The sequence below is a fragment of the Sturnus vulgaris genome, chromosome 24, assembly GCF_052056855.1.
Source record: "Sturnus vulgaris isolate bStuVul1 chromosome 24, bStuVul1.hap1, whole genome shotgun sequence".
In the NCBI taxonomy this organism is placed as follows: domain Eukaryota; kingdom Metazoa; phylum Chordata; class Aves; order Passeriformes; family Sturnidae; genus Sturnus; species Sturnus vulgaris.
Window position 1 is genome coordinate 5,074,889 of NC_142266.1, and position 16,110 is coordinate 5,090,998.

At 49.7% G+C, this 16,110-nt stretch overlaps 1 protein-coding gene across 9 annotated transcripts in view; it reads left to right on the forward strand.

Annotated features, from left to right (window-relative positions):
* The window catches only part of CSMD2 (CUB and Sushi multiple domains 2), a 288,669-nt gene that overhangs the window by 22,313 nt on the left and 250,246 nt on the right, over positions 1 to 16,110 (forward strand). For all 9 annotated transcript variants that reach the window (XR_015808349.1, XR_015808350.1, XR_015808351.1 and 6 more), the window contains exon 3: positions 5,248 to 5,464. Coding sequence is in view for 5 of the 9 variants with exons in the window: in XM_088178517.1 (XP_088034643.1) it covers positions 5,248 to 5,464 (217 nt within the window). In the remaining 4 variants the exon portion in view is untranslated. The remainder of the gene's footprint in view (positions 1 to 5,247; positions 5,465 to 16,110) is intronic.

Sequence of the window (16,110 nt, forward strand, 5' to 3'; positions counted from 1 at the left end):
TGCTGAGAGCAAGGCACTGTGCATGATTTGATATTTGTTCCCACTGAATTGTGCAGTGACCATGCATCAGCGTTTGCTAAATTAGATTTTGTTTCTGCTGAGGAACAAAGTGCAGCAACTTGTATTTCAGGAAGCACTTCAGAGATAAATTCACTCTCCCTCCCTCTCAAGCATTGCTTCCTTGGATAATAACACGGTGTAAACCAACAGCTGCAATTCTTCCTTGGTTTACACCACCCTGGATCTGGCCTGGAATTTAAGTTTAAGGAATTGCAAGTAGGTGGAAGATGATTTTTTTTTTCCTACTCATTTCCTTTGCACTTGTCACGTCAGACAACGCCTTTGTTTGTTATTGTTGTTTACCTCCTGACAACTTGGGGGAGGTTTGTAGTGACACATTTTGGATGTTCAAATTTATCTCAGTCTGGAGCTGCTGGAATTCCCCAGCAGGCAGGGGCTGGGAGGGAGCAGCAGTCAGGGCTGCTCATTCCTGGCCTGAACCGTTGCTTATTTGAAGGGAATAACAAAATCCTGTTGCTGTGAATATCCTTGAACTGTTCAATCTCTGGTTTTCCATGCTGGGTTCAGTGATTGTCACCTCTGGGGCACTGAGGACACAGGGAAGCAGTGGATGCTGTCCCAGTGCAGGGACTGGGCTGAACTGGTGCTGCCCCATTGCTCAGCCAGCCCTGCTGCTTTGGGGCTCCTCTAAATCTGCAGTGACTGGCACCAGAATGGTCCTGGCTCGTGTGTCGAGATGATTTTGGATTTACAGTGGAACCAAAACCTCCCACGAGCGTCTGTCTCCACTCCCAGGGCTTGTCCTGTCAGAAGAACTCTGGCTTGGAGCACAAGGATGTTTTTCCTGCTCCTTTCTCTTCATGGCAGCCCCACAGCCAAGCCTGGGGGCTTTGGAACTCTCCTCTGCTCAGCTGATATTTATTTTTCACTGCAGTGTCTGCTCACGTTAAGTTTTGTACCGTGTGGATTAAACTGTGTGTTACAAACTGCCCTGGGCAGCCCGTGCTGGGTTCAGGGCTGCAGCTCTGGCAGAGCAGTGCAGAGTAAATATTCCATCACTTCCCTGGTGGAGGAGCCCAGGGTGAAGGCAGTTAGTCTGGGGATTGTTCAAAGAGTTCCTGTTGCACAAAAGAACTGTTGGAAGTGGAGACTTGGTTCAGTTGTGGAAAAATTGAAAAGCTGAGTGACCATCAGCGAATTATCATTGGTGGTGTCCCAGGTAAAGATGTTTTCCCAAAGTGCTGTGGGTTTCCTTAGAGGATTCAGTGATTTTGGAGGCCTTTCCCAGCCTGAATGATGCTGTGATTCCTTGGGCTGTGGTTTTTCCTTGCCCTTGGGTTGGGATCCCTTTGCAGGAAGGCTCTGAGCAGTGCCAGGTGTCATTGTCCTTGTCTGGGAGCTCCTGCAGTGAAACAGCTCCGAGGGATTCATTTCAGGGATCCACTCCCAATAATCCACTCTCCAAAACCGAGAGGAGCACGAGGTGCTGCCAGAGCCCAGCCTGGGCTCAGCTCTGGTTTTTTTTTCCCCTCTGTCCCAAATGGGACAAATGCCCACAAACCCATCCCGTGATGAGCCCAGGGGGTCACACCCTCCGGAATGAGCCCACGGCTGAGAGATGAGGAGCTGGAATAGCCACAGGCCACAGCCGAGCTGAGGCTTGAACCAAAGCCAAGCAGTGCTGCTGCTGCTGGTGCAGCATTCTCACCTCTCTGGGAGGAGCTGAAGGTGCCTCGTGTCAGACTTTGGGATGGGGAGAATGCGCCAGAAATTTTGGGAGCATTGTCCTCTGTCAACCCCAAATCCACCTGGAACTTCCCAGCACAGGCACAGGCACTGCCCTTTCATATCTTTCTACTTATTTGTGCTCCTGGGCCAGAGGGATAAAGGGAATTGTTTCTGCAATCTTCACAGGGGAAATTTTGAATTTCAGATAAGGTTTTGTCAGTCAAGGATGAGCTGAACTAACTCAGACCTGGAAGCAAACGATAGAACACATAAATTCCCTCAGCTTCCCGGATTTCTTCCCATGCCTGATGACTTTTTCCAGCAATGTCCAATATAAATGAAGTTCCCTGCTATTACAGCTATTACAGAATATATTACTGCCCAGTTTGGCAGCTTTTGCAAAGCTGTTCTTTGTTTGCAATAAGCAATTTTCTTTTATCTGTGCCCAGAGCACCTCTGGGTCAACATCGTGAACATGCAAATATTTCAGCAGATTGATTGGATACATCATAAAACTCGGTCTTATTTTTCTATTATTTATTGGTTCTTTCAGATAGATTTATGTCCATTTGTGGCACAGGCACTGCTTGTGGAAGGATGGGCTGAGCTTGTGGGTTTTGGAGCCTCCATGTGACCTTGGAAGTGTTTGGAACGTGGTGTCTCTGACCTTGAATTTATTTCCTGAGCTTTGTGCAGCCTTGCTAGCTTTTACACCAGCAGGAAATGGAGAGATAGAGCCTCTTTAATTTCCCATTTGCCTTAAATTGTTCTGATGAACTTATGATTAAAATAAAAATGAGCAGGAGGGACAGTTCAATACCTCCCACTGCCTATTGAGCAGCGCTGTGTCGGAGAAAGGATTTGATTGAATTGGAGAACTCAGCTCGTGGATCTTGGGTTGTTAAACCAAACTGGGGCTCATTTTATTCCTCTGTGATCACTGGAATATTCCCAGCCCTGTGCAGCTTTCTGGCACCGAGCAAATGGCTTTTCCAGTGAACTCCCCAAAAGAAATGCAGCCCAGGTGGAGGAGGGAGGTGGATTGCTCTCTCACGTAGCGACAAAAATGAGAGAAGCAGCAGCCAGGTGCTACAGAAATGCAAAATACTCCAGTCGAGGAATCCTGTGCCTCCCTCACTTTAATCCCTGGTGGATTGTGGGGCTGTCCTGCCTCTCATTGATCCAATAATGCTGCAGAAAGATTCCCCGGGTAGTAAATAGGATGGGCCGTTTTAGATTCATAAAACCGCGAACTCCGTCTTGCGGGGAGAAGTTCCACGGAGCGCTTTTTGCACCCAAAGTAGGTCAATCTAATTATAATTGGCTTTAATGAGCACCACTCTGCCGTTCTGTACCTGTAGCTGCCTGGCACTCAGAAGTGCAAATGCCTTTGCTGCCTTTGAAAGGGGAAAAAAAAAAAAAAAGGAGAAATCAAAGAAGTAATTTCTACTCTAATACATTTCGACTTGAAAGGCTCTGTTGTCCCCATCAGCAGGGTAAACAATCCAGCGTGGTGGGGAAAGCTGGAGCAGAGGCAGGAGTCAGCAGCTCAGAGGATGAAGGTGAAGCTCAGCTTTTGGGCCACGAGATTGACCCTTCCAGCTGCCTGCAATTTGGCTTTGTGTGAAGGAATTCTTCCACTAAAGCAGGGAGGGTTGGAGCAGTTGGGAGGGAGATTTTTGTGCCTCCAAACACATCCAGGTAGAGCAGCAGTGAAGGGAGAGGAAAACACTGAAGGGAATTTGTCATTTAGGCTGTTCCCAGAACACATTCATGTCCCTGTGTGCCCAGAGAGAAGAAAATCTCATCTATCCCCTGAGTGTACATGGTGGGTCTTTATCTTTGGGATGCAGTTCCCAGGTACTGCCTCGGGCAGGGGAAATGGATTTTTCCCTAAATTTGGGTTTGGATGTTTCACTGGTGTTACAGGAGGGGGTTTTGTTCTCAGAAGATGCAGCTCTGCAGCAGCTCCTCAGAGATCCTGACTGAAGATGTTCTGTGTGCTGAGGCAGAATGAGGAGCAGGAGCCTTGCAGAACTGGCTGAGAGGAACTGATGCCTTAAGTTTGAAGTTTTTCTGTTCTGCTTGGGTGGTGAAGACAGAACAATCCTAGTCCAGCTGGGGACTCAAGGACAATTTCTTCAAACTTCAGGCCCTAAACATAAACAATGTGAAAAGAGGAGGGAGGACAAGCAAGCAAGGAGGATGAAGCTTCACAATTTGAGACAATTAATTGGACAGCTCTGTATGCAAATGGAGTAAAACCTATAAAGGTGTGAGCTCTCATGACCAAGCTCTCTTTTGATTCCATCTTGGAGCCATCCAGGCACTGGCACTGCCAGGGTGTGCCCTTTGAAGACTCCTCAATAAATATTTATTTATTCCTCTTGGCTCTGTCCAGCCTCTGTTCCAGCTCCTCCAGGCCTCAGAACCAAGGCAGGGTCTGGCCAGTGATTCCTTTGATTCCTTCCCTGTGTCTCCCCATCAGCTCCAACAGGGCTGGGAGTCCTGCTGCTCTGCTGAAAACCATTCCCACAGTCATGAAATGGTCAGGGTTGGGAGGCACCTTACAGGATAATTTGTTTGGTCAAGCCTTGCACTGTGTCCTGCTCTTTTTGGAGCCAGGACAGGTTTATTCCTGACCTTGGGCCATGCAGGTTTCAGGCAGCCTTGGCCAGCCAGGCTGCTCGTGGTGGCTCAGCCCCTCACTCCAAGTCCCTTCTGCTTGCTCAGGGTGAGGGGAGGGATGTGGCACTGCCTGCACACTCAGCCCTGCTTCCAACTCGTGTCCAGTGGAACTGGGGGAGAAGGGGACAGTTCTGGCATTGTCACTGGAATTGGGGGAGATGGGGACAGTGAGCTCTGGCATTGTCACTGGAATTGGGGGAGAAGGGGACAGCTCTGGCATTGTCACTGGAATTGGGGGAGATGGGGACAGTGAGCTCTGGCATTGTCACTGGAATTGGGGGAGAAGGGGACAGTTCTGGCATTGTCACTGGAATTGGGGGAGAAGGGGACAGTGAGCTCTGGCATTGTCACTGGAATTGGGGGAGATGGGGACAGCTCTGGCATTGTCACTGGAATTGGGGGAGATGGGGACAATCAGCTCTGGCATTGTCCCTGTGCTGTTCTGGGACCAGCAGGGCCTGGCTCCTGGCATGGGTGAAATCCCAAATGCACGGGGTGTGATGGGAGAGCTGTGCTGGGTTTTGTGCTGGGCTGGGGAAGGGTGGCTGAGGGAGGAGCTGTCCCCAGGGCCAGGCAGCAGCTGTGAATCCAGCTGTGCTCACAGCTGCTGGCAGCACAGCCCAGGACGTGTCTGGGGATTTGGGCTCCACATCCCTGCAGGGAGGAGACCAAAACTTCACCCTCAGATTTTACTTTTCTCTGTTTCCTGGGACAAAGAAACCTGGTGGGAAGAGCTCTGCTGGGACGGTGAGGAATTCAAAGCTCACCTGACACCCTCTGACTTTGTGCTTTTGTCTTTTCTCTTGCCAGCCCAGAACTGCAGTCACACATTGCAGGGCCCAAACGGGACAATACAGAGCCCAGGCTTCCCCTATGGATACCCCAATTATGCAAACTGCACGTGGACAATCACTGCTGAGGAGCAGAACAGGATACAGCTTGTTTTCCACTCCTTTGCACTAGAGGAAGATTTTGATGTATTATCCATCTACGATGGGCTGCCTCAGCAGGGGAATCTGAGAACGAGGTACAGTGTTCATTACAGTGATGTTTATAAACATGTTCCCCTTCCTGCCACTGGGATTAAATCTGGCCTTGGATGTTCGTGCTGCAATAAACTGGGAGTGTTTCTCCATGAGCAATTCTTACAGTTGTTTTGATTTCTTATCTCTGATAAGGCTTGAAATGTTTCTCTGAACGCCTGACAGTAATGATTTATCAAGACTCATCCTAGACATCCAGAGGAGTTAATTAGGAAATGGAGCAGGAGGGAAGCAGAGTTAATGTGCAGAGAGATTCCCTCGGCCCAAAGGAGACTCTCAGAGTGGGAGGCTGGGCTGTGGGGTTCAGTGACAGCTCTGCCCAAGGCTTTGTGGGTTTTGCCCCAAAATCTGGGCTATTCCTTAACTCACAGCCCATAGCAGCTGCACAGGGCTGCATTCCCTCACCTCTGTGGGGTAAGAAGTGTTCAGTAATCCTGTTCAGTTTTCCCAGGAAAACTCCCCATGGCTTCTCAAATGAGGCTCTCACTGCCCAAAGAAGTTTTGTGGGAGGCAGATTTGTTGGTGTTGCTGTGGCAGCAGATGCTCTGTGAGGTGTCAGCCGTGGAGCAGTCGTGATCTCAGCCCAGATGAAACCAGGGGACACTGGGGACACGACTGGAGGTGCTGGTGGCAGCTCCAGCCTGGCAGTGAAGCTTTCAGAAACTCATGGAACAGTGGAAGCATCCAGGCTCTGAATCCCTGGAGCCCTGGAAATGGATTTTCCTTCAAACCACTCGATTTCAGGACAAATCCATTGACCTCAGTGTCTTGTCTAACCCGAGTGGAACATCTGAGCTGCACCCTGGTGGAAATCAGCTCTTTATGTAGATTATTTCAGTTATGCAAATAAATCATCTCCTCATTTGGCAACTGTGCTTGAGAATCACTTTAATTATGGGACCTCGGTGTTTAATCAGGAGGTTCAGTGCTTTGCTTTGGGGATAATGGAAAGGTGGAAAATTGGGGGTAAAATCCAGCTCAGGAAACTTTGTGTGGTGAGAAATTAATGCTGCTCTGAGATACTCGCCAGAACATTCTGGTTGTCAATGAAAGCAGCAGAAAAGGGATCTCCCAAGCCTGAGCTGGGGATCTGTGAAGGTGAGGAGGCAGAAAAGATCCTGCCCTTCATCCCTGGTGAAGTTCAGGTGCAGCTTTTGGGCAGGTGAGTGTGAGCTGGGGGCTGGAGCCCCAGGTGGGAATGTTCCCCATGAGGATCCCAGGAAATGGAGAGCATTTAGGGCAGGAAAGGGAAATAAAGGGGGATTTTTAGAGGTCTGGAAGCACTCAGAGAGGGCTTAGCAAAGTAAAAGATGAATTCCTGCATGGTGGACATTGGCTTTCTGCCCTTGGACATTTCTGGATTAGTAACTTCCAAACCTGGACTTGGTTACTTTTTTTTCCTCCCTCTTTCTCCCTTTTTTCTCTGTCTCATGGCCATCAATTTTGCTTTTTTTTTTTCCTGCCTGCTTTCCAAATGTTCTCAATTCATCACCAAGGCACAGATCTGAAGATGGATGGCCACGTGTCACTCGTCAGAGCTCACCCCAAATGAGCTGTGAGCAAGGGGAAAAGAAGGGACAACTGCATTTCTTTGCTCCTTCCCCTCTCAAAGTTGTATTTTTGAGCCTCCCCGATGCATTTCAGGTCTCTCCCAGCCCAGACCATTCCAGGATTTCCTGGGAAGGGGTTAATGGTTGTGTTCATCGTGGTGCTGGCAAACACCCTCTTGTCTTGCAATTTAATGTGGTGTGAAGGTTCCCTAATAGAATAAGAGCAGCCCTAATCCAATGAGGCATTTGCTAATAAACAGCTTTACTGGATATTAGGGAATTTGCCTTGCGTGTTTGTGATGAGGACGTGAATATTAAATGGGTTTCAGTGCCTTAATTTAGACATCCAGGGCTGTTGTCATCTCTCAGTGCCATGACTTTGCTTTGTTTGCTAAAATCAGAGCTCGTTTCCCAGTCTTTGCAATTTCAGCTTCTCTCCAATAATCGGGTTTTTTTAGAATCCTGGAATGGGTTGGGCTGGAAGGGAACTTCAATTCCACCTCATTCCATCCTCTGCAGTGGGCAGGGACAATTTCCACTGTCCCAGGCTGCTCCAGCCTGGCCTTGGACACTTCAGGGATGGGACAGCCACAGCCTCTCAGGGCAGCCTGTGCCAGCACCTGCCAGCCCCCACAGGGAAGGATTTTTCCCGTGTATATAACATAAATTTCCCCTTTTTTCCGTTGGAAACCATTCCTCCTCGTCCACTAGAATTTTCCCAGCTCCTGGCTTCCAGCAGGAAGCACTGTGGAGGAATTTTCTGTGGAACACAAGAGCTGTGGTGGCTGCAGAGTTTTCTCTTTCTTGATGAGGGACATCAGGATTTGGTTCCTGCCCAGGATTTCCCCTTCTCCTGATCTCATTACACCAGACCAGGCTCTCCCAAGTGCTCTTCCTTCGAGTTCCCAGCTGCTGTGGGATCAGGGAGTCATGTGGAGCCCTGCAGTGATTCCAGAAGAGTCTTTTCCCAGTTCCCACTGTGCCTTGTGACTGTGTCATTGTTCCCTCCCTGACTGCCTTCCCACCGTGCTGGCCTCAGAAACTCAGCACAGACCCGACTGCAATTTGAATTCTCGGGGTTATTTATGGCTCTGAGATTGCTGTGGGATTTGGGAGACTCCCTGCTCCTCTTGTTCTGTGACATCCCCAGAGTGGGGAACCACAGAGCCACGTGGCTTCCCCAGCTTCTTCATCTGCTGGTAATTTGCAGGGCCCTTTTAATGTGAGAATCTTAAATCACTTGCAAATTCCCTGATTTGAAGCTTCGGGCTCGTACTCAGATCCAGGGAAAAGACATTTCCAGTCTCCCTGTGAGTCAGCCCTTGTAGCTCCCAATTCTGTTTTCCCAGTGAGACCTGGTGAATTTACACTCCAAATGGAAGTGGTCAGCTTAGAAAAATCAGATTTTTGGGTTTTTTTTTTTTCCTTCCAGAGAATCAAAACTACGTTGGGAAGCCCAGGGGACAGAACATGGGGTGTTTCTACCAGCAGAGACTCCTCACTTGTAAATGTGAGCAATGCTGGGGTTTCTCAGGCTCTCCCAACCCTTGGGCTTCCCTTCCTGCCTGCTGTGGGCAGGGAATTGTGTCTTCCTCTGGTCTCTTCCCTGTTCAAACAAAATATTTCAGTGCTGCTGAGTTTATTTGCCTGAGAAAAGGTTCGTTTGAGGCTGTGCATCCAGAGAGGAGCAACTCCCAGAGCCTCAGCAGCACAAAGCTGCACGGGCTGGCTCCCAGATGTTTATGGGCACAGCTGGCAGGACCTGCCCGTCCTCAGGAGGATTTGACAGAAATTCCCCTGCCTGCAGAGTGTGCAGTGTAAGAGCCTGACTTCAGAGGGCTCTTAACATGTTAAAATTTAAAAATTAAAATTTATTAATTTTTTAATTATTAAAATTAAAATTTATTTAAATATTAAAATTTATTTAAATCTTAAAATTTAAATCTTAAAAGAGGAGGTTGCAGCAGTTGGGGGCCGTGGGTGAGCCCAGAGCTGCTGGCTGTGGCCAAGCTGTGTGTCCTGGAGCCCCTCTAGTTCTGCTCACAGTGCATTAGAAACTTTTCATTCCAGAGCATCCTAATACATGAAACCAATCAGCATCACACACAAAACCTTTGACATTTACACACAGCCCATCCAAACTGCCCAAATTCCCACGTGCTGGCAGTGACTAGCCAATCAGCAGAGTTAGTAGCCACATGTTCAACTTTGGCACTTGCTCTGCAGTGGAAATTTCTTTCAGTTTTGGTAAAAAACATTTTCTGTCTGCCTATGCTTTTTTTGCTTGCTAGAAATCATGTCTTATTTGAAGAAGACTTAACCTTGTGTTTGAAGGCCACTTAGCCTTTGGACTTTAGTCATGAAACTCCTTCCAACTCCACTCAACCTTTGTTGTCTCAGCTGTTCCAGCAACACCTGGCCCTAAAAGCATCTTTGATATATCCAAACTTGCTTTCATTTCTATAGAACCTTCTGTACATCCGTAAAACTTTGCTGTTTCATTTTTTCCCGGCAGTGCAGGGTGTGGGGAGGTGTTTGCAGTGATTTCTGTGTGCAGAGCAGAGCAATCCTGCTGGAACGACACCCTCAGCTCACAGCATCTCCTCCAGACCCTCATCCTTCTTCCCTGACAGGAGGTGGCTGAAGGGTGAGGAGAAGGATTGCCATCAATCTGCTGCGTGAGCAATTCCAAAACCACATCTTGGGCCATATTTGATTGACTGGAAGTTTAAGTGTTTTGTCTGAACTCAGAAATGATCCCTGTGATAAGAGCAGAGTTATCTCTGGGCTGACCTAATTACAGCTGCGCCAGGAATTACCTGCACCTCGCGTGTTTCTCTTGATAACCTTTTAATTACTCTTTGAAAAAGCAGCCTGGGTGACTTGTACTTAATTACCAATCAAGAGCACAAAGCTTTTGATCTTAAAAACAGCAAAAAGGGGGAAGGGATAAAGGGAATTGGGGAGGAGAGAGCTCCCTCAGTGTTCCCGTGGGTTGTAGAGATGTAAATTTGGGGTGAAACGACATCCTGGGGTTCAGTCCTGGCATAGAAATTCCTGGAAAACCAGCATTTGTCAGCTGGGAATGCACAGAGCTCGTCAGGACTTTGTGTTGAGTCACCTCTGGTCCAGTGACATATTCCTTTGTCACTGCCTCGTGTCTCCAAGGTGACTACAGTTCTTTTTGCTAAGGAGAAGGATAAATAAAGCAGAGGGCCAGCTAAATCCTTTGTCACCTTTAGTAAACATCTGAGCCTCACCTCCCTCTCCCCCTCAGCACAGTCCTTTGTCACTTCCCATTAACTCCATGGGAAAAGAAACACAACAAAACCCCTCTTAAATTTATGTTCCCTGCTTTGGAGGATAAATTCCACTTTTTTTTTTTTTTTTTTTTTTTTTTTCCTCTGGGAAGAGCCGTGTCTGAGCTGCTCCAGCAGCTCCAGGATCCTTCAGCAGTGTCCCTGTTTTGTTCTGAGGAAGTGCTGAGTGTTTAAACTCAGGATAATTGATGAAACTGGAGCTGAAAGTCTGGGAGAGGTAATGGAGTTAATGCAACTGCAGCAGGGCTCTGCAATTTCGATTCCGTTTTTCCATATTTATTAGCAGAGGGTGCATCAGGAGGAGTGATAAAAGCTGATTCAATCAGAGTGGGAGCATTTTTTTCCCTGGCACCGTGTGGAATGTTGTAGGCTCAGGAGGAGGCTTGGCACAGATATTTTGGCAGCCTCTTCAGAGATGGGGATGGAGCAGCTTTGTCCTGGTTTTAGGGGTTCAAGGACCTGCTCTCCCCTCTGCTCCCCCAGGTGTCAGCTCAGCTGGAGTCTCTCAAGGTGTTGCTCTCACTCAAATAATCTTTTCTTCCCCAAAATGTTTTTTTTTTTTTTCCCTCAACCTGCTGATTAACCACGTTTTTAGGGAGAATCTCCCAGCAAAGCCTGGCAAACCCCAGCCCTGGGAGTGGCCAAGGGCAGCTTGGAGCAGTGTGGGACAGTGGAAACTGTCCCTGCCCATGGCAGGGCTGCAATGGGGCTGAGATTTAAGGTCCTGGGGGTTTTGTGCTTTAATCTTGCTTTAAATTAAGGTATGTGAAGTGAATGAAGTGTAGAAAGATTTCCTGTAATTGGGCAGCATCAAGTGGATTTTAATTAAGGCTCTGCCCTGGAAGAGCTTTTGATGGGTCTGTGAGCCCTGGCTGCTGTGGGTGGGTGAGGCAGGGGATTTTTTGGGGTGAGTTTAAGCAGTGATGGAAATTCTGGGGGGAGGATCATGGTGTCCTTCATCTTCCACCTTGATGGGATTGTGGAAAAGCTGCTGTGCCTTGATGGAATTGTGGAAAGGCTGCTGTGCCTCTGGCCTGGAGCTGTGCAGGGCATGGCTGGGGTGTGCCTGAGGCAGCAGCAGGAGCTGGTGGGGCTCTGCTGTGACCCCTCAAAATGCACAGAAGTTCCCCCTCAGCCTGTCCTGCTGGGGCTCAGCTGCTCCTGGTGTGTTCCCCCAGCTGATTGTTTTCCTCCAGGTGAGCCCAGCAGACACGGGGAGGTGGTGAGGGCTGCCTGTGAGCACTGCACACCTTGCATTTACCCTGCAGGTAAATAAATCCAACCCCAGGTGCCTCTCAGGGCTCTCTCCTCCTTATCAGAGACTGCTCCTGATAAACCCAACTGGTGCTGCCCTAAGAAACGTTCTCTGGAGCTCCAAATCGAGTTTAGCATCTTTTTATCACCTTTTTCATCTGTTTAAAGTGACACAGCCACAGCCAGCCACTCATTTCAGACCCAGCTGCCTTCATTCCTGAGCAGCAATGACAATTCCAGCCCCAGTGGGGAGTTCCTTGGGGTCACAGGGAGTGAGATGAGATTTTTGGGGTTTTTTTAGCAGTGGAAGGAGGGAAATTGAACCAACCCATGTCCCTGGCTTGGTGCTTCTCACTTTTCCATTGCTCTGGGAGGGAGCAGGGCTGGCTGAGGAGGGTTGAGGGCAGTTTTTGGTTTGCTCTTGGTCGTTGCCCAGTTGCTCTGTGATGAGGAGGTTGTAAGAACCAGTCCCAAAAGTTCACTGACTAAACACAGAACCAAGCCTATCGATGAGTGAGCAGGGCGGTGGCACTGCCCTCGGTGGGGCTGGGAGCCACGATGGGGTGGGCAGTGCAGCAGGGGAAAGGCAGAGCCCTGGGATGTGCTGGGAATGCTGCCAGGAGCAGGGATCAATCCTGCCCAGAGCCCAGGGGCTGCTCTGCTCCCTGGCCAAACCCCCAGCAGCTCTCCCGGCTGTAAAATGCCAGAATGACCCAGAGCTGCTGGCCTGAGGACTCCTCCTCGCTGCCTCCCAGGCTGTGCCAGGGGTCTGTGCTGCTCTCCAGGCTGTAGGACACGGAGTTCCTGCCCTGCAGGGCTCCAACACCTCCACTCTGGCAACACTTCCCCAATAAACAAACCTTTGTGTGATTTCCAGGGGGTTCCAAGAATTTTTTTTTTTTCCCCATTTACTCAGTTTCACACCCCTGGTGACTTTTTATCTTCTTTTTAAATTTTCTCTTTTTTTTTTTTTTTCTTGAAAAAAGGCAGAAATAACCCAAATCTGCCAAGTTCTGCACTGAAGCCACTGAGATGTGCTTGGGTTGTATCCAAACTTGTCTTTGTTTACTGGGAATGTCAGCTTGGATTTGCCAGGGGGTGACTGAGATTTGATGAACTTTTCCTGTGAATCCTTTTCTTCCTCTTGGTTTGTCATAACCAGGCTGAGAATAGAGGGGCCAGAGCTGGATTTCATGGAATTGTGGAAGGGTTTGGGTGGGAAGGGAAGGGCAGGGACACCTTCCCCAATTCCAGCTCCTTCCTGTGCCACCAGCTCTGCAGGTGGGGTCTCACCTGAGCAGGGCACAGGGGACAAAACCCCACTGCAATCCCAGGAAATCTTGGAAAAACGAGCGTGGAAGGGACGTGAGAAAAATGATCAATCACATCCAACTCCATGATCTTCCCACTCCATTGCATTGCATGGAAAATCAAATTTATTGAAATTTGATGCTCAGTACCTGTCCCCAGTCTGAGCCATGAAGGCCTCATATATCTGAGCTGGCTCTGGGCTCTATAAATAACACTTTTCTAGTAGGAATTGACCCAAACCCCGCTTTAAACAAGTGGAGAAATCCATCCAGGCTGGGATTTATGAGCTCTGTCACTGTCCCCCGAGCCCGTGTTGGTTAATGAAGCTTTGTCAGTGTCAGAGGTAAGCAAAGGGCTCCTGGGCCTTGATGGATTGTGCAGCTGATTCCTGAGACTGAGAGGAGCTGTGCTAGATAAAATTCCTGGCAGAATTGGAGGCGTTTATGGCACTGTGAGAGGTTAAGGAACAGAAAAAAAACCTGAGGTTTTTTTTGGTTTTTTTTGCACTTTGCTTGTTACTGCCGTGGTAAGGAAAATAAAAAGTGGTGAATGTCAGAACCAAGGGGTTGTGTTAGTCTGGAATCAATTCTCCAGCAGCTGGGATGGGATAAAATGGGTCGTGTGAAATGTGAGCAGATCCAAGGAGTGCTTGGAGCACTCCTGTGCAGGAGTTTGTTCTGTGCCTGACTCCCAAACAGAAGCAGTTGGGTTCTGAGCACAAATCCTTCCACCAGGTTGGGTAAATCCAGCTGGGAACTGTTCTTGTGTCACTGCAGGAGCTTTTTAAGCTGGTTGAGAGTTGATTTTTTAAATTTCTTTTTTTTTTTTTTTGGTCCAGAGCATCATTTCAGCCTTGCAGGGCTCCAAATGAAAGGACAACTATCTCAGTGACACCAGCGAGCTGTGCCTGGAGGACAGAGCTGCCTTTTAAGTGTCTGCAGCATTTGGGAGCTGGGAGAGCTCTCAGATCATGCTCTGCTTGTTTTATTGATGATTAATGAGAGCATTCGTGTTCGTGTGCTGCTGACATCTCCCTGTAATTGCGTTTTTCTCTAATAAATACGGGGGAAATCAAACAGAGCCACTGAGGGGAGAAATTCCTGCCCCAGCCAAGCCTGAGGAAATGCAGGAGAGAATGAGCTGGCTCCTCAGGTGTGGCTTTTATCCACAGCCACTGCAAACAGGGAGAGTTCTGCGGGAAGGAGAAGGGATGAGATGTGAGAGAGAGGCTGAGGCATCACCTGGGTACAGCCAGAGGGGATCAGCAGGGCTGGGAGGAGGAGGAGGAGGAGGAGGAGGAGGATGCTGGAGGGGCTGCACAGTCACAGGGGTGGCATTGAAAAGCCAGGGCACCCCAGGAGCCTGGCACAAAACGAGGGCACAAACACAGCCCTGCCAGCCCCAGGGTCCTGCAGGCACCACAGCCCAGGGCTCTGCAAAGTCTTAAATCTTCCCTTGGGATCTGGCCCAGGATTTGGAGGAGATCTTAAACTCCTTCAGGATGAGAGAAGATTTCTGAAATGAAGGCATTCCTAGGGATGAAAAGATATTTTTCTCCACAGCCTCCCTGGTCTGTGCTCAGGGCAGAAGTTGTTTCTCCTGTGCAGGTGGAATTCCCTGGGATCAGTCCCTGCCCCTGGCTCTGGTGCCATTGCTGGGCCCTGGAGCAGAGCCTGGGACTGCTCTGAGCCTCCATGGACACAGGGACACACAGGGGCACCCAGGGACAGACAGGGACAACCAGGGACACCCAGGGACACCCAGGGACACACAGGGACACCCAGGGACACCCAGGGCTGAGTCCCCTCTCAGCTGGGGCTCCTCTCCAGGATGAGCCCCCCCAGCTCCCTCAGCTTTTCCAGGAGCTGCTCCAGCCCTTGCTCAGCTCCAGGAGCTCCTGTCCCCGCTGTGCTGGGGATGCAGAGCTGGGCACAGCAGCCCAGATGTGCCTCCCAGGGCTGGGCAGAGGGGCAGGGTCTCCTCCCTCACAGCTGCCTTAAAAGGATCATTATGCCAGGATGGTGCAGGGGTGCCAGGCTGCTGTCATTTACCCTGCACACAGCAAGGAGAGAGGCTCATTTGATGGGAAATTTTCCCTAATAGGTGCCTTTAAATGACAGGCAGGAAAAGCTCAGCGAGCTATGGGGTGGTGTAATTTAATGCTGGGTTAAATGATACAATCCAGTGCATTTTCATTAGGTGTTCTGAGACACTTCTCCAGCATTTATGCTTTAAAGGCTGCTGGATTGCCAGCTGCAATAACTGTTTTGATTGCAGCCTGAGCTGATGGTGGGCATCCTACCAGAAAAATAATGGGCTGGGCTTTAATTATGGCACCTGCACTCCCAAAGTGAGTGAGCAGGACTGTGCTGATCCAGAGGGGTGGGATAATGTGCAACAGATGGAGCTGAGGGGTGGGAACAGGGCTGGGGGGCCCTGCCTGGGTGTTGGGATTTGGGGGGAATAGAAATGTTCAGGTGTGGCTTTGAAGCTGCTGAGTGGAGCAGTCAGGTTTGGGCTCAGCTCCTTTCAGAGGGGCACAGAGCAGTTTTCCATCAGTGGTGGATCCACTGGAGAGTGTCCAGGAAAGGGAACTGAGCTGGGGAAGGGGCTGGAGAATTCCTGAGGGAGCTGGGAAGGGAATGGAGAATTCCTGAGGGAGCTGGGGGGGCTCAAGCTGGAGAAAAGGGGGATCAGGGGGGACCTTGTGGCTCTGCACAACTCCCTGACAGGAGGGGACAGCCGGGGGGATTTGGGATCTGGGAACAGGGACAGGAGAGGGAACGGCCTCAGGCTGGGCCAGGGGAGATTGGGGTTGGATTTTAGGGAAAATTTCTGCATGGAAAGGGTGGTCAGGCATTGGAAGGAGCTGCCCAGGGAGGTTTGGAGTGCCCATCCCTGGAGGTGGCACTTGGGGACAAAGTGGGCACAGGTTGGACTCGATGGTCCTGGAGGGTTTTTCCAACCTCCCTCATCTGGGATTCTGGGATTCTGTCCCATCTGGATCCAGGCTGAGCCTCGTGCCAGGTGAGGGTTCTCACCTGTGGAAGGTGCTTTTCACAGCCATCAACTCTCCCAAAACAGATTTTTCTGTCCTGCTGCAAATCGGGAGCCAAAGCAGGAAGATTTGCAGCGCCCGTGGCACACCTGAAGCAGAGCACGAGGGATGCAAACAGAGCAGGGGATTTCTGTGTT